This window comes from Macaca thibetana, chromosome 10, assembly GCF_024542745.1.
Source record: "Macaca thibetana thibetana isolate TM-01 chromosome 10, ASM2454274v1, whole genome shotgun sequence".
Lineage (NCBI taxonomy): Eukaryota > Metazoa > Chordata > Mammalia > Primates > Cercopithecidae > Macaca > Macaca thibetana.
This window is the reverse complement of record NC_065587.1, coordinates 89,257,525-89,283,185: the sequence shown is the minus strand read 5'-3', so window position 1 is coordinate 89,283,185 and position 25,661 is coordinate 89,257,525. Positions and strand designations below refer to the sequence as shown.

The 25,661-nt window shown below is 38.1% G+C and overlaps 1 protein-coding gene across 4 annotated transcripts in view; it reads left to right on the top strand.

Moving 5' to 3' along the window:
* The window catches only part of RALGAPA2 (Ral GTPase activating protein catalytic subunit alpha 2), a 321,485-nt gene that overhangs the window by 104,871 nt on the left and 190,953 nt on the right, over window positions 1–25,661 (top strand). For 3 of the 4 annotated variants that reach the window (XM_050745426.1, XM_050745428.1, XM_050745429.1), the window contains exons 15-21: window positions 520–757; window positions 4,396–4,560; window positions 7,104–7,244; window positions 14,634–14,771; window positions 16,568–16,665; window positions 20,959–21,049; window positions 22,701–22,877. In XM_050745426.1, the coding sequence (XP_050601383.1) occupies window positions 520–757; window positions 4,396–4,560; window positions 7,104–7,244; window positions 14,634–14,771; window positions 16,568–16,665; window positions 20,959–21,049; window positions 22,701–22,877 (1,048 nt within the window). The remainder of the gene's footprint in view (window positions 1–519; window positions 758–4,395; window positions 4,561–7,103; window positions 7,245–14,633; window positions 14,772–16,567; window positions 16,666–20,958; window positions 21,050–22,700; window positions 22,878–25,661) is intronic. The other variant, XM_050745427.1, reaches the window with a different exon arrangement.

Here is a 25,661-nt window from a genome sequence, read left to right as displayed (position 1 = left end):
TTGGAGTTCAGCCCACGGGTGGAGGAGGAGCTGGGTGAATGTGGGCAAGAGTGTGAGTCCATGGGCAGAGGTTGAGGGGAGTCTCATTGAATGGGTTCTGTTTCTTGTGAAGTCTGCAGTCAATCTATCTGCTCAAAGTCAGGGAGGAGTTGGTGGGCTGGAGGTTTTCCTTTAGGAGGTTTGAAGTAGCCACTGTGGATGGAAGGAAAAGAGCAGTCTCAGGAAGCAGAGTGGTCACTGTGCAGAGGGCTTTGTCTTCTCCCTGATTATAGCCAGGGCCAGCTGCAGACCCTAGAATAGTATTGAATCATTTGTTCATAATGATAACTAACTTCCCAGTAGCTTAAATCTTGATTATAGTTGGTCAAGTGGATTTTGAGAATTAAAAGAAAAACAACTTCCAAAAGTACTTTTTATTTTAAAATTTGTGTTATTAATAGTCATTTAAAACATTTTGTTAAAAAGTATACTTCTTCAAATGAAGATGTATGAATTCTCTTGCTGGTTGGTTGGTTTTAGACGCTCATGGTGGCTTGGATCCGAGCAAACCTCTGTGTGTACATTTCTCGAGAGCTCTGGGATGACTTTCTTGGTGTGCTGTCCTCCCTCACGGAATGGGAGGAACTTATAAACGAGTGGGCCAACATTATGGACTCCTTGACAGCAGTGCTTGCAAGAACCGTTTATGGAGTTGAGATGACAAACCTACCTCTGGATAAATTAAGTGAACAAAAGGAAAAGAAGCAACGAGGCAAAGGTATTTCTACTTTTCCAGGTTAACACCAGATGTCTAGGTCGGGGGACGAGTGTGTATTTGTATGACTAAGCAATTAATGCATGAGATTTTATAATGAACTGAACCAGCTACACAGTGTCTTCTTAATAGTGGCATTAATTCGTGTCTCATATCATTCTGTTCCCTTAATGAGATGGTGAATTTCTGAGGAGGCTGTGCAAAAAGGAAGATGCAAGGAAGGTAGTAGTAATAGTAGTGATAACTAACAGTAATAATAATGGCTATTACATTGTACATATTATCTCTTTTTGCCTTCATAATAACCTAGTGAACTATAGATACTTGTATAATCCCCATATCACAGACAAATAAACTGAAGTATGAGACTTTGCAGAGATGTCCAATCCTTTGGCTTCCCCAGGCCACATTGGAAGAATTGTCTTGGAGCACACATAAAATACACTAAAACTAACGATAGCTTATGAGCTAAAACAAACAAACAAAAAATAGCAAAAAAAAAAAAAAATTCTCATAATGTTTTAAGAAAGTTTACACATTTGTGTTGGACTGTACTCAAAGCCATTCTTGGCTGCATGTGGCCCATGGGTTGCGCCACAGGTTGGTCAAGGTTGCCTTTCAGTGATTGACTCATCTGAGCCCACATAGTTAAGAAGTGGTTAGAAAATCAAAGCTGGATAAATACAACTCAAGATGTCATACAATTAAGATGCATTCTACAGCCTCTCTAGGAAACATGGAGAAATTCTGAATGCTTCAGATGGGAGCTATTTTGGCTTTGTTGTATTTCTGGGTAAAAATTGTTTTGGGACTGAGAACCTCAAATGAAAGTGATGTTTTCAAGGTACAAAACATCAGTGGTAGTTTCTGTTAGGAATGACAATTTGGCATCCGCTTGTCTTAATTACCATTCTTAAGGATGTGGCATGGTCCTTAGATTAATTCACTTGTACTACACCATACTCTGTAAAGATTTGAGGCCGGGCACAGTGGCTCAAGCCTGTAATCCCAGCACTTTGGGAGGCCGAGACGGGCAGATCACGAGGTCAGGAGATTGAGACCATCCTGGCTAACATGGTGCAACCCTGTCTCTACTAAAAACTACAAAAAACTAGCTGGGCGAGGTGGCGGGCGCCTGTAGTCCCAGCTACTCGGGAGGCTGAGGCAGGAGAATGGCGTAAACCCGGGAGGCAGAGCTTGCAGTGAGCTGAGATCCGGCCACTGTACTCCAGCCTGGGCGACAGAGCGAGACTCCGTCTCAAAAAAAAAAAAAGAAGATTTGAGGCAGCTCTTAAAAAGGCATATAGTACAGTAGATCAAATACAAAATAGAATCAAAATGAGTGGGGTTGCAGGGAACTGCTGTTGTGACTAAAATGCCAAAATACATGCCATAGAGTCTCATGGACTTGCTGGGGAGATGGAAAAGTCAAACATTGGATTTGATTTTGGTCTTTGCAGGGTTACATCAAATCAGGAATCACAGAGCACATAGGGTAAAAACAATTCAATCACTTAGGTGATGCTTAGCTTTATTACGTCCTCCTGAGACTTGGGAGGAATTTTTCCTTCAAAGCCCCATAAAGGGTACACATTGCTTATTGTGTAGACTACCTCTTTAATAATACCAGCCTTATTATAGATTGTATCAGTGTGCTTTTGCCATGTGACAAATCACCCCAAAACTTATGGCTTAAAATAACAACCACTTATTTATCTTGATTTGATGAGTTGGCAATTTGGGTTGGACTCAGCCAGTCAGTTCTTCTGCTGGTCTTTGCTTCTGTGTTTGCAGTCAGCCAGGCTGTGAAGTAGTCAGCTAGGCAGCTCTACTTTTAGGGTTTGGCTGGCTGTAAGGGGGGGCAATGAGGTGTGACTGGGCCACGTGTTTCAGCAGCCAGAGGCTAGCTCAGGCTTGTTCACCAAGTGGCTTAGAGTTTCAGGAGCAGCAAGAGGGCAAGCTCAAATTTTCAAGTGCATTTCAAGTCTCTGCTTATTCAGTTTTGCTACCAAAGTGAGTCACATGATGAAGCCTAATGTCAATATGGGAGAGAACAACAGAGGATGTGGATACAGGGAGGTGTGAACCAGTTACGGTGGCTAGTAAACCATATACATGTGTAATAAATGTGATGGATTCTTATAATATCTTCATTGAAATCTGAGAATGGCTTGCCAAAGCACTAATTAATAAAAGCAAGTTAGTAAGAAGCCAAAATAAAGTAGTTGAAGTACATGGCAATCCAGTGGAACAGTTTAATCCCAATGTAGATTTAGACTGTCTAATGCAATGATTTTATAACATTTTTTAACAGATCCGTTTTTCTCCCCAGTTGAAGGTATACATAACCCCTTTCTAAAGAAATAGACTGGAGATTTGGGATTGAAGTAGGAGCAGGGAGCCAAGAACCTGGGTCCTTGGCCTCCATCTAGTCCTCTCTAACAGCTCTGAGGACCTCTGTGTAAACCCAGGGCCTGAGAGGACCCAGATACTTCCAACTAGGAACTTGGCTCCCTAAGACAGTGGTTCTCAGCCCAGAAGAGAACTTACCTGGCTAAGAATACCTTTCAGGCTAGAGAAGGAGAGCTGAAATAGGAGATAAGGACCTACCTTCAATTGTAATCCATGCACGAGTGCACGTTTGTGCATGCGCGCGCGCACACACACATGCACACCTGCCATTCTGCAAGATTCTCTTCCTACCCACAGATTCATCTGAAGAGATAGACTTGTCTTGGGAAGGCAAACAACTTCAAAAACACTGTTTTCAAAATGTACTGAACAAATTATTAAATTAATGACCGTGACTAATATTTCTGATTTATGTTGGTTTATTCTAAAAAGGATTTAAATATTTATTGTAGAAACACTTGCCTTCTAAGGGCTAGACTACTAGAAACAAAAAACACAGGCAGAGGAAACTGGGTGTGGAAACATGCCACAGGTGGCAGCCACTGGCCACATCATACCTGTGCAGAAATCTCTAAGTCTGCCATTCTCTTTCCTTCTCTATTTCTTTTGGTCCATAGTCTCTCATTGAAATAATTAACCAGAACAATATGAGAAAAAAGAAAAGTTGAATCTCAGACTACAATGTTTTATTGTTTTGGACCTTTGCTAAAATAGGATTTTGTATTATTTATAGATTTTCATTATCCTGCCCATTTAACTGAATCCACATTAGAGTTTATAGGCATGGATTGCCCTGGGGATTTGTGGAGGGGTTGGTGTCTACAGGATGCAGTACTATTCAAACATCAGGATCTCTGAGGTTTTGGCTTATAAGCAGTGGTTTTTGGAGTGTCCTGGGAACAGTAGTATAACTTCATTTGATATTGTTCTTGTATTGAGAAAGGTTTATTAATACATTCTTTTGTATGCTGGAGTGAGTACTATGAAGATATGATAATATTCCTAAAACTGTTTTATATTCTTGAAAATATTTTGGCAACAAGAATTCTTAAATTAGTGACATGTGAACAACTTCCTAAATTGCAGTGTAAGGAAGTGGTACTTAATTTGTGACAAGAAAACCTGCTGATTATATATAGTTGTGTGTACACCATTTGCTGAGCAACACAAGCTGCGAAATGAATAATAATGAATTCAGCCTTTAGATTATTTTTCTTGTCCTTTATCAGGCTGTGTTCTAGATCCTCAGAAAGGAACCACTGTGGGGAGATCCTTTTCTCTCAGCTGGCGGAGCCACCCAGATGTGACCGAACCGATGCGATTTAGGAGTGCCACCACGTCTGGAGCACCGGGAGTGGAAAAGGCGAGAAATATTGTTCGCCAAAAAGCAACTGGTAAACATTTATTTAAATGCTTCTCAAAAATCTAGTTGTTATCTAAAATGAATTTATAGGCATAAGGTGTGTTAAAAATTCTACTCAAAATTTAAATATTAGACCTTATATTAAATGAAATGTCTCTACATCTTTTTAGCTTTCTGCTGTGGTTACTTTTCAAATCACCGTTTTCAGTTACTTATTTCTAAATCCTCCATTGTGAAAAAGAACTTGAGATGTTAATGTTGAGTGAGATATTTGTACGAAATAGAGAAAATAGAGGTTTTGTTTGAACCTTGAAGAAAATAGATTGTTAATAAATACACCAGTAGTTGCATTATTGTCAGTGTTAAACCATGTTAATCTTTAGAGTGTGGCAACCTGTTTCAGCAAAGAAAAGGAGAATTATACGCTTTAGTTTTCAGGACTGGATAGACATTTTCATTTTTTGCTCCTTTGGAAAATTGAGCCTTTTCATGTCTGTGTATGTTATCTTTGCAGCCTATTTCCATTAGCAACTTGACCAACAACCCCCAGTTAATTGGACTACTTTGCTACATTTTACTCTTTTTTTCTTTTTTGTTTTTTGAGACAGATTCTTGCTCCAGGCTGGAGTGTAGTGGTGCAATCTCAGCTCACTGCAACTTCTGCTTTCTGGGTTCCAGCAATTCTCCTGCCTCCGCCTCCTGAGTAGCTGAGATTACAGGCGCCCCACCATGCCCAGCAAATTTTTGTATTTTTAGTAGAAACAGGGTTTCACCATGTTGGTCAGGCTGGTCTCAAACTCCTGACCTCGTGATCCGCCCGCCTCGGCCTCCCAAAATGCTGGGATTACAGGCGTGAGCCACTGTGCCCAGCCTATATTTTACTCTTAAAACAAAAAGTGAACTCTTTAAAAAGAAGCTTGTATATGGCATTTAATAAGAATAAACAAAGCCACCTCCTCCCCAGTGGCTTTGAGCCTGTAACTTAGGTTTAAGACAATTGTAATTGATAATTTAGCATGTTGACTTCAGAAAGTCGCAAGATCCTCTGGCCATAAAACAAAGATTCATTAAGGCTCAACATATTCTATAGTGCTTAGTAAAGGCTTAATACAGATAGTTTAGAATCCTGTTGGAGTTTTTATGAAAATATATTCCACCTTAACTGTAACTCTCTCATACTTTTTTGCTGTAGCATTTGCTGGAAATTATCACCTTATTTACATGCACGGCCTCTTCTGCTTCTTCCTTCTTTCTGTCATTCTCTCCCCTGAGGAGAGACCCAATTCATTTTTAAAAGCAGGCAACTTTTGAGGATGCTCATTCACTGATTTCCTTTCTCATTCCAATTCCTAAAAACTATTTGCTTTTATCATTGGATTCTTTGGTTGTTTTTTTTTTTTTTTTTTTTTTTTTTTTTGAGTCGGAGTCTCATGCTGTCGCTCAGGCTGAAGTGCAGTGGTGCGATCTCAGCTCACTGCAACCTCCGCCTCCCAGGTTCAAGCGAGTCTCCTGCCTCAGCCTCCTGAGTAGCTGGTACTACAGGTGCGCACCACCATGCTCAGCTAATTTTTGTATTTTTAGTAGAGAAGGGGTTTCACCATGTCGGTCAGGCTGGTCTCGAACTCCTGACCTCAGGTGATTCACCCGCCTCGGCCTTCCAAAGTGTTGGGATTAACGGACGTGAGCCACTGCACCCAACCTACTGGGAATTCGAATAGGCAAAGGGTAGGAGAAAGGGCAGTAGGGTAAAAAGTTTGTTTCAGTTTTTACAAATGTGTCACTATCATTTGTAGTTCCATTTCGTTAATGTTAACTGATATCATACAAAAATAGTAAAGCAGCAAGTGAATCTTTGTTTTTGTTTTAGAATAAAACTGATTTTACAGATTGTGGTTTTACATATATGAAGCACGTTTTCCTCCTGTGTTCATTCAATTCCTCCAATGTTTATTTGACTAGCAGTATATAGAAAACATAAGAATACCGTGAAGTAGACACTAAAGATGTATGGATTTAATAAACATGAAATGTGACATAAAAGGATGGGTTTCATGGAGATTTTACCTTTTCCTCAAATATCAAATCTTTTAATGTTCAACTTGACTTTTATGTGTTCTTGAGCTTTTTGGTTATTTAATTTACTAAATGATTTGCTTTTGAATACAGTCAGCTCTCAGCAAACCAACTTCTGAATGAAGGCCAGATATTCCCTCTCTCACCATGGTCTTTTTGTATTTGTCCTTTAGGAAAGGAAAACTGATTATAATGTCTGTCCAAGCAAATAACCTGAATGTGAATCTGATACACAGCAGAAAGAAGGAAAGGCTAAACATATAAAGCATTTCAAAATAAAATTATTTGTGGATTGCCCATTGTCGTATGTCATGAGAATGACTGACTGAAAGTTGGCTGTATTTAGAGACAACAATTAAATTCTATACTTTGTACTGACTTCCTTTAAAGTTTAAAATGACCTCCTTTAAATGTTTAAAGAGAGCCCAGAAAAGTAATGATAATAAATTGAAAGGTCCTATTGTTCTTCTGACATAATTATTACTTTATCTCTCCTGGAAGCTAAGCGAAGCCAGTCTATCAGCAACTGTGTCCACCTTTCTGAGGCTTTGCCTGCCACTAAAAGCGTCCCGCTCCTCCTTCACACCGTGAGCGCTCTCTTACCTGGTCTCTCTTACTCTTCTTGCTCTCACAGGCTGTCAGGTACTGTAACACTGTCTCATGTGTCCATCACTGTTCCCGGGCTTCTCCGGCTTGCCTCTGGGACTTGCTTCCTTTGTTAATATCCCCACATGACACACGTGCCTCACCATTACAGTAGTGTTAAATTGCAATGAATACTAGTAATTACTTTTGTGTAGTTAGATGCTTGGTGGCAATTAGATAGTCAAGAAAAATATCTGTAACTTTGGTCTTGGCAATAACAATTAAAGAGGATAGAAGGGTTTTTAAGTCCATAGCTATTTAATAGGGGGAAATGTGATGCCTGCCTTAGTGTGTCTTCTATACAGTACCCATAGAAAGTAAGGGGATTTTCATAAAAGTTTTGAACATGTCAGTATTAGAATGCTTGCTATGCCTTCCAAAAAATGAATAAACTAGAAAAATGTATGTAGGCGGGATCTACTTGGAGTTAATAAATCATATATGTGAAGTAATGACCAGTTATGTGGATTCATACGGACTATTGAAATTTGAGTGAAAAAGGACCAGTGCCAAAAAGCAGTAATTTCCAAAACAAAGAAATGTTGTTCTTGTACTTCAGCCAATTAAAATTGAATTTAGCCATGTGTGATTTACACACAGTACCTTTTTTATTACGACATCATACCACCAAAAGTCATTTTTGGCCTAGTTACTTCAACCGAAGAATTTACCTTTCTCTATATTGAATAATTAGGTCTATGTCTATTTATTTTTCAGTGATTCTAGGATGAACTGAATCTTCTTCCTTAAAAGAGAAAGATCATTTTCATGGTCTTTTTTGTTTTCAGAAATCTGGCATTGTAGATTAGTATTTTTTGTTGTTGTTGTTTTTGATTTTTTTGAGACAGAATCTCTCTCTGTCACCCAGTCTAGAGTACAGTGGCGCAATCTCGGCTCACTGCAACCTCTGCCTCCCGGGTTCAAGCAGTTCTTCTGCCTCAGCCTCCCGAATAGCTGGGACTACAGGTGTGTGCCACCACACCTGGCTAATTTTTGTGTTTTTAGTAGAGATGAGGTTTCACCATGTTGGCCAGGCAGGTCTTGAACTCCTGACCTCGTGACCCACCCGCGTCAGCCTCCTAAAGATTCGTATTTTTTTTTTTTTTAACACTGGAGATAACCTAATTGTGGCTTTCTGTAATACTAAATTATGTCATACCGTGTTTTAGCAAAGCAAAATGAAAGCTTAAGTTCTCTGATGGCTATGTAAATACCATATTACTTTATAGAATTTAGGGGAAGAAGTTTTACCAAGAGTGAGGACTATAATGTTTCTTAGAAAACTCTTTTTCTCCAGTAACTATTAAATGAGAAAAACAGTAAGAATGGTACATGGGAAAATGGTCACTAGTCAATTAAATTACTGTTGAGTTTAACTGCCCGATTATTTGGTTTTCAAAAAAAAGCTATTGTTTAGAGATGATTAATAAAGTATTTAAAATCATTGTACCCCCTGTTTGGCTAATATACACCCCAAATGAATTTTTTCATGTTGATAAGTTTTCTCATGTCACAGTCCCTTTTTTTCTATATTTTGTTTCTCTTAAGTTTTTCCCTAGTTTGTCCAGAACATGTTCCCACAAGAAATCTCTTCCAATTAGTGATTTCATTTTGGAAGCTTTTGTTCTCATTCAATATTACATTTTATTTTACTAAGACTCTTGGTTCCTGTATATATGTATACAGTTCCAAATGAATGAAGTTAAATGTGATTTAGAGCAGTGGTTCTCAATTGGGGACAATTTCAACAATGCCAGGAGACATTTTTAATTGTCACACGTGGGACAGTGCTAGTGGCAGCTTGTGGGTGGAAGTCAGGAATGCTGCTGAATAGCTTGCAATGCACAGGACAGCTCCCAAATGAAGAATTGTCTGGTCCAAAATACCAGCAGTGCCGAGGCTGAGAAATCCTAACTTAGAGTGAAATCAAGTGGCCTGGACTTGGTCTGAGTTTTCCTGCCTTTGCCATCTTTGTTCTTGATTTTGTAGCACAAAGGGTAAAAGAACTTCAGAGTACAGTGACTTTGAGAACAACCTGCCATTCTCTTTTTCACCTGACAACTATGATAGTGAGCTTCTTAGCCTGAGGCCATTGGTTCTTTACTACTTAAAATGATGCCATTGTCCTTTATGACTGTCCTATCCAGAGACTGACCCAAGGGCAGATTGTATATTCTCCGCTGGTTGGCACATTAGAGTATTGAATTTGCCCTCCAATTTAAATCCTAGTGTGTAGGCATATCCCATCAACCTACTGCTAGATAATGTAACACTTAATTTTACTTTCTGGCCACAAGTTCTTTACCCTATCAATGATTGCTAATTTTGTTTACATTTAAGTTAACTTTTTTTGTTTTTGTTTCTAATCTATATGACTAGTCAACCCACCAAAATTGTTTTAATAATATAAGCAATAGACAATTACTTACTTTTAGCTATGATTGTATCATTTTCTGATCTTTTTGGGACTGTATTTGGCGGCAGCAGCAGAATTTTGGGTGGGTTGTTTGTATTCTGGGAGGAAGAAGTGATGTTTGTATTTTGGAGTCACAACCAACTGTTTCCATTAACATGAACAGCTACATAAAGAAATACAGTTGGGGAAGTAGGACTGGCACTTTTTGTGATTTCCTTTCCCCCCACCCCTTGGTGAGAACAGTTCTTTCCAGCTGTTCTATAATTTTTTGTTTTTGAGATCGAGTCTTGCTCTGTACCTCAGGCTGGAGTGCAGTGGTGTGATGTTGGCCCACTGCAACCTCCACCTCCTGGGTCCTGGTTCAAGCATTTCTCCTGCTTCAGCCTCCCAAGTAGCTGGGATTATGGGCACGCCATGCACAGCTAACTTTTTGTATTTTTAGTAGAGATAGGGTTTCACCATGTTGACCAGGCTGGTCTTGAACTCCTAACCTCGTGATCTGCCCGCCTCGGCCTCCCAAAGTGCTGGGATTACAGGTGTGAGCCACCACGTTCTGTCTGTTCGACAGTTTTAACTGCTTTTTAGGTTGAAACGTTTATCAATCTGTAGCACTTAATAGGCCATACAGATGGTAGATGTTATTTTTCTTTTAGGAATATTGTAATAGTAGTAATGAGAGTACTGTAATGAGAGTAATGTAATCAACAGTCTCCCCTTATTCTAATAAAACATACTGGATTGGTATGGCAAACCTTGCCTCGCTCCTTCTGCATCTGGTTTGTGTGCTTCTAGGAAGTGCTTTGTTGTCAGGACCTGGTCTGATTTACCCATGGGAAGTTTGATCTTGTGGGAAGCTTCAAGATGCTGAGTTGATATGCATTTCCTGTGCTTTTTATAGGATCAGATTGGTATCATTCATGGTGTTTTCAAAATTAGGAAATTATATTTATTTTGCTTATGCAACCTTGTACAAGGGATAAATGGAACTCAGAATTTTGGTTATTGAAGAATGAGCCTCACTGCACTTACTAAATGTAAGACTGATTAATGAAGCCTTAAAAAGTGAGTGAAATTGCTATGAAAAATAGAGATCTGGAAAAAAATAGAAGTTACTGAAGAGCTTACACACTTAATTTAATTTGATCGCACTGCCTTTCTCAGTGAAAAAAACCTGAAATTTAGTAATCCTTATTTGATCGTTTTCAGGTGATTTGAATGGAGCTTTAGAAAGTGATAGTTTAGGCCGGGTGCAGTGGCTCACGCCTGTAATCCCAACACTTTGGGAGGCCCAGGCAGGCGGATCATGAGGTCAGGAGATCGAGACCATCTTGGCTAACATGGTGAAACCCCATCTCTACTAAAAATACAAAAAATTAGCCGGGCATGTGCCTGTAGTCCCAGCTGCTCGGGAGGCTGAGGCAGGAGAATGCTATGAACTCAGGAGACGGAGCTTGCAGTGAGCTGAGATCACGCCGCTGCACTCCAGCCTGGGCGACAGAGCGAGACTCCATCTCAAAAAAAAAAAAAAAGAGTTTAGTAATGGTATTGTGTAACTTACACTGTCAAGAGATGAGAAAGTGCTTTTAAAATCTGGGCAGTTGGGACTAGCTAGGCTTTAGAGAGAGTACCTTATTTGGTGAATCTGAGATAGAACTTAGCTCTTTGAAGTGATTTAAACAAATTACGTGACATTCAAAAATAGATCTAGGATTTATTATGTAATTTTAATGTAACTGATAAAATTCTTTCTCTATTTTAAGTATCAGATAATCCTGTCTTTTGGTATTTGCATATCACTGTTAAAATGATTTTCATTCGTTATGAAAGAGCAACTGCTAACAGCTGACCCCATAGAATGAGAGCAGCTTTAACATAAATTGCTCTTTCTTAAATAAAATGCCAGCAGAGGGAGCCCAAGAACTATTTAAAAAGGAAAAATAGTAGAAAGAAAATGTTTCTGTCATTCATGTGTTCATTTATACAAAACATGTATTTAATATAAAGTATGAGAAAATCCCAATAAATATACCATTACAAATCAGGAAATTGGGTTTAAATTGTGGGATAAGGAGAATTGAAAATTCTCTTTTTACAGCGTCTCAATTGATAGTCAACTACAGGAGTAGCTCAGGGCACCTACAACACAACAGCACACTGAAGCATCATGGCTCTCCCCTTCCTTCCCACTCAATCAGGAGTGTTCCCGCCCTGCCACTGACTGCTATTCCTAAAGGCTTGGACTTTCTCCATCTGATAAGTCCCTCCTGACAGTTTTATAAAAACAAAGCCTTAAAAGCTGCACTAGGCCAGCCTGTTGGGAAGGCAGACCAGCTGGTGGTGGCAGGCTCTTCATCCGTCTGCTGCGTTGAGGACCAGTGGGGACACTCTAATTTGGAAGCAATGGTGCTGTGGCTATATTTCATCCCACCAGATGGCGATGTTCTTTATCTTTAGGCAGATGCTGCCAGTGTTGGCTCAGCCCTTATTTGCTCCTGCTCATAGCCCAGAAACCAACATCTATCCGTTTTTGGCATCAGGCTTCAGAGACTAACTCTTCCCACTATCCATAAAAAATGGCATTTGCCAATTATATTTTAGAAAGTTAGGAAGCTCTTGGGCTCCCCCTACTGATACTGGATTAACCAGTAGATTCATTAACAAATACAAACTCTTCCCAGAAGGTTTCAACATCCTGCATAATTAGAATAAACAATTAGAGAAGACAGCCGGAAGGGCTGCCCCTATGGTGTTATTTGCCTTCTGTTGCTGAAGGCTGAAGAGGCTAGAAATAGATCTGTGAGAAGGACGTAGTCTATACTTTGGGATGTGTAGGTAGATTAAAAATTTGCACATACGCTTTGTGTTTCTCTATAGAAAAATGAACAGTACTTGGCTGTTCAAAAGAAGAGGAAGGCAAAGACAACCTGGGAACACATGAGGCTTTAACGTATCTGTCTTTTCTTGCTACGTTGGCCTATCTTTGCTTGTACTCCAAACACAGTTTCCCACCAGCATCTCAAGTTAGACTATGGGCTGGGCACCATGGCCTATGCCTGTAATCCCAGCACTTTGGAAGGCTGAGGTGGGTAGACTGCTTGAGACCAGCCTAGGCAACATGGCAAAACCCCGTCTCTGAAAAGACAAAAATTTTTTGGGTATAGTGGCATGCACCTGAACTCCCAGGTATTCAGGAGGGTGAGGTGTGAGGATCAGTTGAGCCAGGGGAGGTCCAGTGTGCAGTGAGCTGTGATCACACCACTGCACTCTAGCCTGGCAACAGAGCAAGGCACTGTCTTTAAAAAAAAAAGTAAATTGATAAATTTTTGTAAGTGAAGGATCACACAAATTTCATAGTTTTGAGGTCTTGTAACCATATCAGCATACTATAAAATGCATTTTCATTTGGATAGAAACAATAAAACAGAAACCCTTTGTTGAAATTGTCTGTATTAAATTTAGAATCTTCCTACATACTTCTTGTTTAAGATGAGCCATCAGTTTGCCTTATGACTTAGATTAAAGGATTATACAGAGGGTGGCCAATTGGCAGTGAGTTTCCATTTCAGGTGACAAACCAGGTGACCCAGCCAGTTAAGATAATACAGGATGAGTTTTGATCATTCTCTTCTTAGTAGTAGTAATGAGCAGATGAAAAATTTTGGAAAAGACTTTATTCTAGTTATGTGGGTATAAAGTTTTATGACTACGTCAGTGAGTGTGGAATCTAGTGAGAAACAGAGCTATGGGGCTTACATGCAGGGCCAGGGAGCAAGTCCTGTAGGGGATATTCCCAGGGCAGCACGGCAAGGAGGGATGAGGGAGCAGGTTTGCCTTTATCATAGGGGAGTGAACAGCAGGAAGAAGAGAGTAGTAGCAGGTGCCAACTGGGTTAGTACTACTGGAGACTAAAGTGAGCTAGAGTACTTTGCAAGCGGATCAGTATGTCCTGTGAGATCAAGGAAAGCCCATATTCACCCTGACTAGCATGTTTGACAACTCTCTAACAAGAGAGGGCTTTGTTGGGTTTTAAGAGGAGTGGCACAGCCAGATCTTTATTTTAGAGGGACCATGGAGAGGATAAATATGAAGGTGGTAAGAAGAGGGGGACAGTGATTAGTGATTAGTGATTAGTTAGCAGACTGTTACAACAACCTATGTAAAAGGTGGTGCAACCCTGAAGCTGTGACTCTAGACAGAGAGGGTGGGGTGATAATTCCAGTGCCTTGGGTGGTCTTTAGAGATTAAAGTGTACTGTGCAGTTTAGAAATGAGCTGGGGGGAACTCTTCTCTAGGGGAAACTCATTCTCTAGGGGAATATAGCTTGTAACAATACTGAGATTATCCTGTGGTCCCTACCCAGCTATGGTTTTCTATTTTATGTCTCTTACATATTGTTTTTCTACAAATACCTGTGGATCATTCTGTACTTTAGAGAATAATTCAACATTGCATTTGATGAAATAAGCCATTATATCACTATAGCATTTTATTTTGGACAGTTGGGCACTTACCTGTTAAAAAGGAATAATGCAGTAGAAATTTCCACGTTTCCTTTCATCTTCCTTTAGGGTGTGTGTGTGTATGTGTGTATGTGTGTGTGGTTTTTTGTTCTTCTCAAATGTACGTTATTCATTCTGTGCATCTCCTAGATCTCTCTTTCCTTGGCATGCCTGGCCCTGAAATTCCAAATGACTTTTACAGTTCTTAACTTATTATTGTGGCTTTTTTCCTTTACTTTGATTGAAAAATAAACGACCTTATAGAACTTAAGTGGAAAATGTATTCTTGGAGTAGAATATTAGGGGTTAGTAAGTGTAGGAAACTTGACGGTATAAATGCAGATTATCTGACTATAAATTATTTGTGAAAAGCATTTGAAACTTTATTTTTTAAATCGGTTGTTTTAAGTGGTGAATGTGTTTTTAAAATCTTGAACTGTAACCTTGCATGTTTTGTGTTAATGCTAACAGAAGTAGAGGAGTGTCAACAGTCAGAAAATGCATCTGCAGCCGGATCTGTCTATCTCACGGTGGGACAGCAGCAGCAGGTCCTTCGGAGCAGTAGCACCTCCGACATCCCTGAGCCGCTGTGCTCAGATTCTTCTCAGGGTACGTGGTATATTCAGTAATTAATACAGAACTATAGATTCTGGCAGAGGAATAAAAGCTACATATAGTATTGCTTTGTACATGTATTCTAAATATATTTGTTTCAAGGGAATTACCTTTTTAATTTGGAAGGATGTCATTTATGTCAATGAAATATTTGCACTATTTAAACATGTTTATCTAAATTATTTGTATGTATCTGTATGTAGATATATACCCACTTTTTTAATGGTTGGCATGTTTGAGGACTAGACAGGAGTCCAAGTGGCCAGAGTAGAAGGAAGACAGAGACTGTTACAACATGAAGTCAAGTAGGGCATCAAATTAGGTATTATAGAAGGCAGAGAGGCAGGATGGGGGCAGGGACGTAGGGAAAGGGCTGTGAGAAGAGCCGTTAAAGTTGAAAATGAGAATGGAAAGCTGACCAGACTTGTGAAAAAGTTTATTAGCAGCTTACCGACTCTGCTGAGGTTGAAAATAATAACTTTTAATAGCATTAATCTACACGGTTTCACCAACAACTTGCAGCAACAACAGGGTGTGGAAAGCAAGGAGACAGATGGTTTGACCTGTAAACAGTGGATGATAGATTTGTCAGTGAAAGTGTGTGCTTAAAGTGTGTCTAGTGGACATAGTTACTCTGTTTTGGTGTCATGAATTAATTAAGAAATCAACCCTACATATCAACAAGTTATCTCATGTCTTTTAATGTCAAGGTCATGCTAGTCTCATCAGATGAGTAGAGAATTATTCTCTCTTAGAAATCCTCTGGAAATAAGAAAATACAGAAAAAGCTTCAGAAAATGTATTATCTGAAAGGTTTTTGAAAGGTTTTATATAAGACTATTATTTTTTTTTCGTACATATTTGGTAGAAACTACCAGTTGCCTGGATTTTTCTTGTAGGAATGTTTTAAATTATCATTTAAATTTTAAGAAAATTTCAATTATGGAGGAGGAATAATTTCAAGAGATCTGTTGTACAATATAGTGACTGTAATTTGTAACAGTGTATTGTATTCTTGAAAATTGCTGAGTAGTTTTAGTGTTCTCACCACAAAAAAGAATGTGATACATATTAATTAGCTTAATTTAGCCATTGCACAGTGTATACACACATTTCAAAACAACATGTTATACACATTACATTAATACAATTTTTATATGTTAAGTTAAATTTTAAAAGTTAAAATAGTTATAGGACGATTTAGATTTTCCTTTTCTTGTTTTGACTTTGATAAATTATGTTTTTCTAGAAACTTACTCATTTTTTTTTCAAATTTATTGGTCCCAGATTATTCATAAAATCCTCTTATGATCAGCTTTAGTGTTTTCAGGCTTTGTGGTGATATTCCGTTTTTTATTACTGAAACTGGTTATTTGTGCTCTCGTCAATCTTTATTCTCAAGCAATACTGAGACACCTTACTGCTCTCTTCTTCCTGTTGGTTCATCTGGCCAACACAGGCACCTTTTCTCTGAGATACCTTCCCCAAGACCCCAGGAAGGGTTTTGTTGCCCTTCCCTGTGCACACATAAATGCACTAAGTGAACCTGTTGGCCACAGTAAACAGTAATCAATCCACTCTCTTTATAGCTCTCTGTGGGCCAGAGACCAGGTCTAAAGTATGGGCTTGACCCATAGGCTGCTGTTTTGCCAGGCCCTTAACTCCTGTTTTTACATATCTTAGAATGTTTAAATTTAATAGTTACCTATATATAAAATCATTTTCCAGTTTTATTATCTGAAACATTCCTTCTACCTATTTCTGCTACCCCCCTGCCCCACCATTTCTAGGTCAAAAGGCAGAAAACACACAGAATTTGAGTTCTTCAGAGCCTCAGCCTATTCAAGAGAATAAAGGACATGTGAAGAGAGAACATGAAGGAATAACAGTAAGATATTTTCAAACCATTTCAGTTTCTCATTAAAAATAAACATTAATTAGTGCTCAGTAAGTAAATTTATTGATGGCAGTGATTAAAATATTTTTTCTGTTTAGACAGTTTATAGGCTCACATGATGTTGAGATCTTTTAAGATTTTGCTTGCTTTCTATGTAAAATTACAGTCACATTACAAAAATAGGAAAAAAATTAACATGAAAATGGAGTTCAACAGCTGGTCTGTGTATGGCACTATGTATTTTTAAGCAGTTACCTTTGCCTGCTAAACCTGTGTTTCAGATTCCCCATTCCTGATATCAGTTTAGGTAGCCTCCACCTGACATGAGTTACTAGAATCAGTGAGTATTCACAAAGATGTTAAGTTTCTTTAAAAAAATAAAATAAAATGGCATTTACGTAAATATGTGTAAAGTATAAAGAAGAAAATTAAAACATAAGCCCATAACTCATTCATGTAGATAACCCCTATTCATTTTTTTTTTAATGTAGCATATATTCTTTGAAAAGTCAAACATCACAGAAAGATACACAATAAAAAAGGGAGAGCCTCTCCTTGCTCCCCTCCCTCTGGACAATAACCCATGTTAAGTTTCTTTTTTCTTTATTTTTAAAAAGGGCATGTACTGGTTTACATCTGTATATTCTGTTTTCAACAATGAAATAAATACCCAGAAACCCACCATCAGCTTCAGATCATTTTGGCTTCTACGCTCCTTTCTTGTTCCTTCTCTCTGCTGGCTCCCCTCAGAGAGTGGCCTTATCTTGGCTTTGTGTTCACTATCCCCTTGCCTTGCTCTATAGTTTTGCTATATAAGTATGTATCTCTAAACAGGATATTCTTTAGTTTTCCTTACTTTTGAATTTTTTAATAAAGTATTGTTGCTTTGTTTACTCAGTTACATATTTTTAAGATTTATTCACGTTGTGCCATGTAGCAATAGTTCAAGTTTTCTGTGATGTGGTATTCCACTATAAGTAGACCACAATTTATTTTTTCATTCTCTTGTTGGTTGATGTTTAGATTGTTTCCAGCTTTTTGTTTTTGCGAAAACTGTAGCCACGTACATTCTTGTATGTGTTTCAGTATCTGCATGTTTAATGTTTTCTCTATGATGGCTATCTAGGAACAGAATTAATGAATTATATAATAAAAGAATGTTCTTCTTTATAAGATAACCCCTGTTCTCTAAAGTGGTTGCATCACTTATATTTTAGCCAGCATTGTGTAGAGCCACCATTGATCTGCATTCTTGCCAACACGTTCTATTATCAGATTTTTTCATTTTTATTGGTCAACTGGGTGAAAATAAGATGTCTTATTTTGCGTTTCTTAGACTACTAATAAGGTTAAAAATCTTCCTATGTATTTATTGGCCATTTTTCTTTCATCTGTGAAATGCCTACTGATGTCTTTGGTTGTTTTTCTATTGTTTGTCTTTTTCTCTTTATTTATATTTACTAGTTCTTTGTACGATCTGAGTACTGATCCTATTTTGTTTATGTTTGTAGCAAATATCTTCTTCCAATATATGGTTTATATTTTTACTTTATGGTATCTTTTGATGAACAGAAGTTCTTCATTTTGATACTCTCTATTATCATTTTTATTGTTGGGGTCTTATGGAATTTTTTAAAAGTCTCAACTAGACAGGAATAAAAATATTACCTTATATTTGTAAATGTTCCAGGTTTGCTTTACAAATTTAAGTCTTTTATCCATTTGGAATTGATTCCTGTTTATGGAGGGAGGTAGGGATCCAATTTCATTTTTTTGCCTGCATAGATAACTACTTGTGTCAGGTCCTATTTATTGAATTCATTTTTCTTTATTGATCTGAAATGCCACCTCTCTTTCATATATGCTATTTCCAAGATATGTAAGGCCTCCTTTTGGTGTTTATCTTGATTCTTGGTTACTTTGTCTTTCAGACAGCACAACATCTCAGTTAATGTAGTTTTCCCACCTCTGTCTCCCTTTTCCTTCTAACGGAAGTTATTTTTCTATAATCTTTTGTCTTTCATTGTTGCTGAGAAGTCTTCTGTCCATCCGGTCCTGTCTAGTTATTGTTCCTTGCTGTTTTTGTTTATTTGTTTGTCCTTTTCCTTCCATTTCACTGTAGTATATTCAGGTGCAGGAATCTTTTGGGTTCATCTATTTGTTCTTTTTGGTATATGGTGTGTGCCATGCATCTGCAAGTGCTCGTCTTCTGTCATTTCTGGAAAATTCTTGGTAACATTTCTGCATATATTGTCTCATTTTTTCCTCATTGGTTCAGTGGTATCTCCACCTGTTACATGGGACGCTGGGGTTAAAAAAAAAAAGAGAAATGCAAATATTGCTTCTTTTATATTCTCTCTTTGCTTTCCTTCTGGAATTCTGGGTGGAAATATATTAGACTTTCCCATTCTGTCTTCCTCGTCTCTTAAATGATTTTTATATTTTCCATTCTCATTGGCTCAGTGTTTTCTGGATAATTTTATCAGCTCTGTCTTTCATCAGTTCAGTAACTGTATCTTTACTCTGTTGTTTAATACTTCCCTTGAGTTTTTTAGTTGAGCAGTTATGCCTTTTGTTTCTGACAGTTCATGTTTGTACTTTTCAAGCATATCTTGTAATTTCTAATAATCTTTTGTTGCTTGCTCGTTTTTGTGATTCTCAACTTTTATCCCTTTAAAATGTTTACAAGTTGCAATTCTGAATTTTTTATCTGATTTTCTGAAATCCTTGGGGGATCTAAGCCTGATATTTGTTGTTTCTGAGACTCTTATACATGGTGATTTATTTTCTGTAGTGTTTGATGATGATTTATTATGAGTTCCTAGCTGGCTGATCTTAATCTGCAGAAAATGTGGATTTCTAAATTGATGACATTTCAACAGCATGTTTGCATTTGTTTCTTGCACCACATGGGGAGTGCTACTTTAATCCTGGAGTCTTGGTCCTCTTGCCACTGGCAGTGGTACTATTGGATTTACCCTTGCAGTAGCCACATTTCACTGCCCTGGTTTCTGCTCACTTTTAAGGGTTGAAGGTAGATTTCTTGGAAGTTTCTTTTACTTCCTTTGAGCCCCAAATTGCAACTAAAGTTTTATGTAGGATCTGTTTCTATGGCTAGAGGATATATATACCCTCTAGATATATATCACTAGATACATATACCCTCTAGATATACCTTCTAGATATACACACTAGATGTATATCATTCTTCTTTAAGGCTGTATAATAATTTTTTCATATAGTGTTAATCCTCTAAATCTTCTAAATATTTTATTCATGGCCTGCTTTTTTTTTAGCTTAATAGTTATTTTTTCTTTTAATTTTTTTTCCAGTTTTGCCATGGTCAACATTTGTGGTGCATTCCTTTTTTTAACTCTACATCTTGTTCCCCCCTTAAACCTAAGGTTCAATGCCCACAGGCAGCTGTGTCTTTTTAGAAGGTCTGCATTTCTTCTTATTTTTGTCCTTCTTCACCGGGCTTCTCTGCATGGCCTGGTATAACCAGCATCTCTTCCTGTACATAGAACTTGCTGATTACCACCCAGTACTTCCTGCCTTGAATCCTCTTCTGTCTTCCCTCTACCACTTCATGTCCATTGCCATCTTGAACAGCTCTCCTATAAAACTGAGCCAATTAAGGCAACAGTTTATTCTGTATACCTTTCAGAGACCGTTTATTTGCATATTTTGCTTATATACATTATAATTATTTTGTGTAATTTGTGTATGTTTTGTCTCTCCAAACAAATTATAAGTTTTTAGAGGATGCAGATTGCCTCCTGATTTTTTTTAATCCTGTGAGTTTTAATACAAGGTTAAACAATGCTCAGGAGAGTTTGTGGCATACTTAACTAGGAAGACACTGAATGAACCTTTAGAACTCTGGATGGAGTTTGTGCCTTGCCTACCAGCACACTTACCATTTGTGTGCATAACTTAATGCCTTCCTAGAGCATTCTGTTCACTATATATGTGTGCTTGACCAGAAGAACAAATAGAACTTTAAAAGAAATCTCTTGCATATAATTTGGCATTCCTTCTTAGATCAGTTTAATTGGATGTAAGTTGACAAAGTAGAGGATATAAATAAAAGTTTCAGATCTTGAGTAACATAAAGTTAAATATAGTAATTTGTGAAAATATATCCTTCAAATGGAAAACATCAATTTATTTAGCTATTATTATTGTTCGTTTCTTTTTCTTTAGAAATTTGGGCTAGAAACTTAAGTGTTATAAAAATGAAAACTTTCCTGTAGTAAGTGCAATATTTCTTTTTGTCTGAAGATTTTAGTTCGAAGAAGCAGCAGCCCTGCTGAATTGGATTTGAAAGATGATTTGCAGCAGACACAAGGAAAATGTAGGGAAAGACAGAAGAGTAAGTTCCAGGAAATGTCTGTTTCTCTGACTATAGAGTTGATATGTTCTATTTTCTTTTTACGTTTTATTATTATTACTATTATTATTATCAGAGACACAGTCTCACTCTTTCGCCCAGGCTGGAGTGCTCTGGCACAATCATGGCTCACTGGAGCCTTAACCTCCCCAGGCTCAGGTGAGCCTCCCACCCAAGCTTCCTAAGTAGCTGGGACTACAGGCACATGCCAATGCACTCGGCTAATTTTTCTGTTTTTTTTTTTTTTTTTTTTTTATAGAGATGAGGTTTCACCATGTTGCCCAGGCTGGTTTCAAACGACTGGGCTCAAGCCATCTTCCCACTTTTTGCCTTCTAACTTGAGTAATAGCTTGTCAATTTGAGAGAGATGGTTGTGAAATGGAACCTTCTTATTCCTGGAATCCCAGGATTGACAAAAGATTCATCCATACATACAATAAAACAGTTCTACTCACCTGTACCTTGAGAGGCCCGTCTTTCTACCCCTGGGCCTTTCTCTAGGAGAGTGGTACATCAGAGGCTGATGGCACGAGTGAGCAGATAGACCAGAGAGAAAAATTATCTTCCCCAGAAAGTTCCCAGAGGCTAGAAGCAAAAAGCATCAGAAGTACATTGAAGTTAATGGGATAAACACTTTGAAATGAAATGAGGTTGGAATCCTGAGACGTATTATCATATACTGTAAAACACAGCCTTAGTACTCCGCTTTCCTGAAGGCAAGTGCCAGAGTAGCATAGTAAACACCGTCTCAAGTTCAGAGCAGTTCTTAATGGGTGCAGAGGAGTTCCACCTTCACCCTGCTGGCTTAGAGCCCTTTGGGAGATGAAGTTTGGTACCTACCATTGGTCACCTGGTTACTGAGACAACTTTCAGTTCTTTGTGGGTAAATAGAGGACAGCAGATTAGAAACAGCAAGGGTAAGGGACTATTAGGAGCAGATACAGAGAGCAGCCATAAGGGTGAGCAGACAGAGATGTAGCTGCATAAAGTTGTTATGAAGTAGACAGGAGACTTTGAGAAGCAGAACTGTCTAGGTTCATTTTATGTCAGACTAAATAGTTCTATACGTCTTCATAGCCCAGCCTTATTATATTATGACAAATTAGAACTTATTAATGTTTAAAGGGGAGAATTTCTGTTCTAGAAAAATATGTTGTATTGGGACACTCTATCCCCAAATGACCCTGAATGAATCACCGTAGGTCTACGTCTACCCATCAGGCTTGGCGCATACAGCATCTTTAGACTCTTCTACCCAGTAGAGTAAGCTTGCATTTGTGGTGGATTAGTTATTATCTTCTTCCTCCACCCACCCTCATTTTGTAAGTCCCAGCACACTTTAGGACTTGGTGTAGTTTGGGTATGGGGGCACTGAGTGAAGACACATTGAAGAGTGCCACTTGAATGATACATAGTCATGTTCATAATAGATATTTATCTCCTGTATTTGGAAGATTAATTTTCTCGACCACATGGGCACTTTATGAGCTCCACTCAAGTTCTACAGGTTCTACCAAAGAACCTGAATGATTCCTGCTGTGTCTGCTGTTTGGTTACTTTCATATGAGTAATTGTGAACATTCTGATTTTCAGCTACTTTTTATCTTAAACTTTGGTTCTTCCGTTGTACCAGGTGAAAGTACCAACAGTGACACAGCTCTGGGCTGTATCAATGAGGCGGAGCTGTCCATGGGCCCATGGCAGACCTGTGAGGAAGACCCAGAGCTGAATACTCCCACAGATGTTGTGGCTGATGCGGATGCTCGTCATTGGTTACAACTGAGTCCCACTGATGCTTCGAATTTAACAGGTGAATTGCATTTTGGAAAAGAGGCAGTAGTGCAAACAGCTAGGAGATCAGTTGTGAATCCTTGGAGTCCTGTATACAGAGGGTTCTGAAACAGTTGTAGGAGGAAGTGTGCCATGCTCCTGACCGCTGTCCACCGTAGGAGGAAGTGGTGGTATTCGTGTTAAGCCTTTATCCCTAAGTGAATTGTTCTACTCTAGAAAGAAGAGTGATTTTTCCAACTCATATATGTTGTAAATCCAGGATAAGTCAAGGAGTTTAGATAGCTTATTGATTAATTTTTTAAAATTTTTCAATAAAATATTTGGTACATAAAATGTAAGTTGTAACATATACAGTATGTAAGTTACAAGGGACAGTAATGAAGTGAACACGAGTGAGTCTGCTACCCAGCTTAAAAACTAGCATGGCACCCAAGCCAGTGAGGTCTCCCAGAGGTGTTTCTCAAGTCCCTCCCCTTCTCCCATTATTTTGGGACCCTAGCCCAAATTTGTTTTTATAATAATTTCCTTGATTTCTTTATAGTTTTACCATGCGTGTCAAGCAATATATCATTTAGTTTTGTTTCTAAACTTTAAAAATAATGACTTCATACTCTGTATTTTTTGCAACTTTTTAAATCTCAGATTGTTTGACTTCAGAGCCAAACTTTCTGGGTCGGCTTCCAGGCACTTCTGAGGAATTGCTGGGTGACCTTGAGCTAGTTAGTTAATCTCTGTCCTTCTATTTCTTTGTCTTTAAATTTGGGATAATAACCCCTACTTTATAAAGGTTGTTGGAAGAATAAATGAGTGAACATCTAAGTCAGGTGCACAAAATAGTGTGGGTGGAGCAGTCTGCAGTTTTAGCTACATACACACACAGTGTGACACTGGGTAAGTGAACCTCAAAGGCTAAGTTCCCTTACCTGTATGACCAGTCTGATGAGAACAGGGAGACCATGGAGGAGCTGGGTTTGGTTTTGCTTTGTTTGATGGAGTGTTAGGAGAGACTCGTGCTCTGAGGAATCAGTGCGGGAAAGGCTGACCAGAGCCAAGACTTTTCTAGCTGCACGTTCATGTTCACATATAGATACCGTGTATGAAAACAACCACCACAAAGTAACATGTTAAGTAAAGAGAGTTATTAAAATTCCAAAATATATTTTAAAATGATTAACATAAAGGCTAAAATTTTACCTTAAATGGATTTTTTTCAAACCAAGCAAACTAGTTTTCACTGTGTTGTAAAATTTAACCAACATCTCTGATATTTGGGAAATTCTTGATAGAATATCATTAAAACTTCATAAAAGTAACATACAAAGGTGGTATTCAATAAAATTCTTTATAGACTAATAATGACTAATAATACTATTCATTGATACGAGATTTAACATTTACAAAGAATTTTGAGGCATTCTCTTTGATTCTGTATGGGAAGCAGGCCAAGCTTATCATGTCTGTTTTAGAGATGGGGAAATTGAGACCCAGGGAAATTGTTATCAAGCTGGAGTGTGAGTTCCAGAGATGAAACTGACTTTCAAAGTGTTTTGACTCAACATGCAGTGCTGTGTCTACTCCTTTACACTGTGTTCCTGTTAAAATTAAAATTATTGTAAAGCCCTTTTACCTACTTGAGAATCCTTACAGATTATCCAAGAGAAACTCATCATCGTGATACCATAGGAGGCAAAACTGAAGCTTCAGTAGGTTGAAGTTACTTAAACATGGACTAGTTTTAATTATTTTTATTGAAAGGGAAGAAAATTAGGTGATTACTTCTTTTGTCTGTTCTTTGGAAAGATTAGTTTTGATCCCATTTCAGGTTATGTATTGGACAGCTCAATTTAATAAACCTCTGTGAGGTAATGTTATATGATGTACTCCATGTTGTGATTAACTCCTCCAAATACTTAGTTCTTCTTTGAAATACTAATATAGAGAATCAGTACATGCAGTTCAATAGTTCACCTTGTCATCTGTGAAAAGGACAAACTGTAATGTGAGAAGGTTTAAGGATTATCACAATTCTGAATTTAACTTTCTGTTCTTAAGAGAACAATTTCTTCATAAATGTTCAAACTAAAACTCATATGAGCCTGATTTTTAGGACATTTTGAGAAACAATTTGAGTATATCTTTGTTTCTTGTTGAATAATCCTACCAGTTATCAAATGCTTAGAATAATAAACTGCCTCCAAAATCTTAAATTCCTTCATCACTGGCAAACTAACAGTTTACTTTTATATTTGCTTTCTCACTTAAATTATGTTTCCTGAAAATAACAGCTAAATTTACTGTGCATTGTCTTAAAGTTTACCTGGGATTTGTTTTAATCATATGTGGTAAGACATACAGATATGGAGGTGATTGTCATGGAGGAAGAATTTTCTACTCACAGATCCTGGAAACAGGGGTCATGCAGGGAAGTACCAGGAGGCAGAAGGAACAAAATGGGGCAACAGCCTTTAGTGTCATTTCTATGAAAATAGCAAGGCAAGGCAGGGTATGCAGATTTAGGATTGCTAGTATGAATGACTTCAGTGGGCTCTGGAGCATACGGGCTATTTCTACTTGCCTGGTACCCACCTAGTCCTCGGATGACAGGGCAGAGGATATTGACTTAGTATGTGAGAACTAGAGAAAGGAGGTAGTTGGAGGGTCTGAATTTTGAATTGGTAGGTTTGAATATGAAAGACCTGCTGCCTGGTGAATAGAATTCTATCTCTAGGAATTAGCTAACCCTGGAAGTGGCAGTGCTTCCCTGATCAGTGAGGCCCTAATGCCAGAGCATTGAGAAAACAGA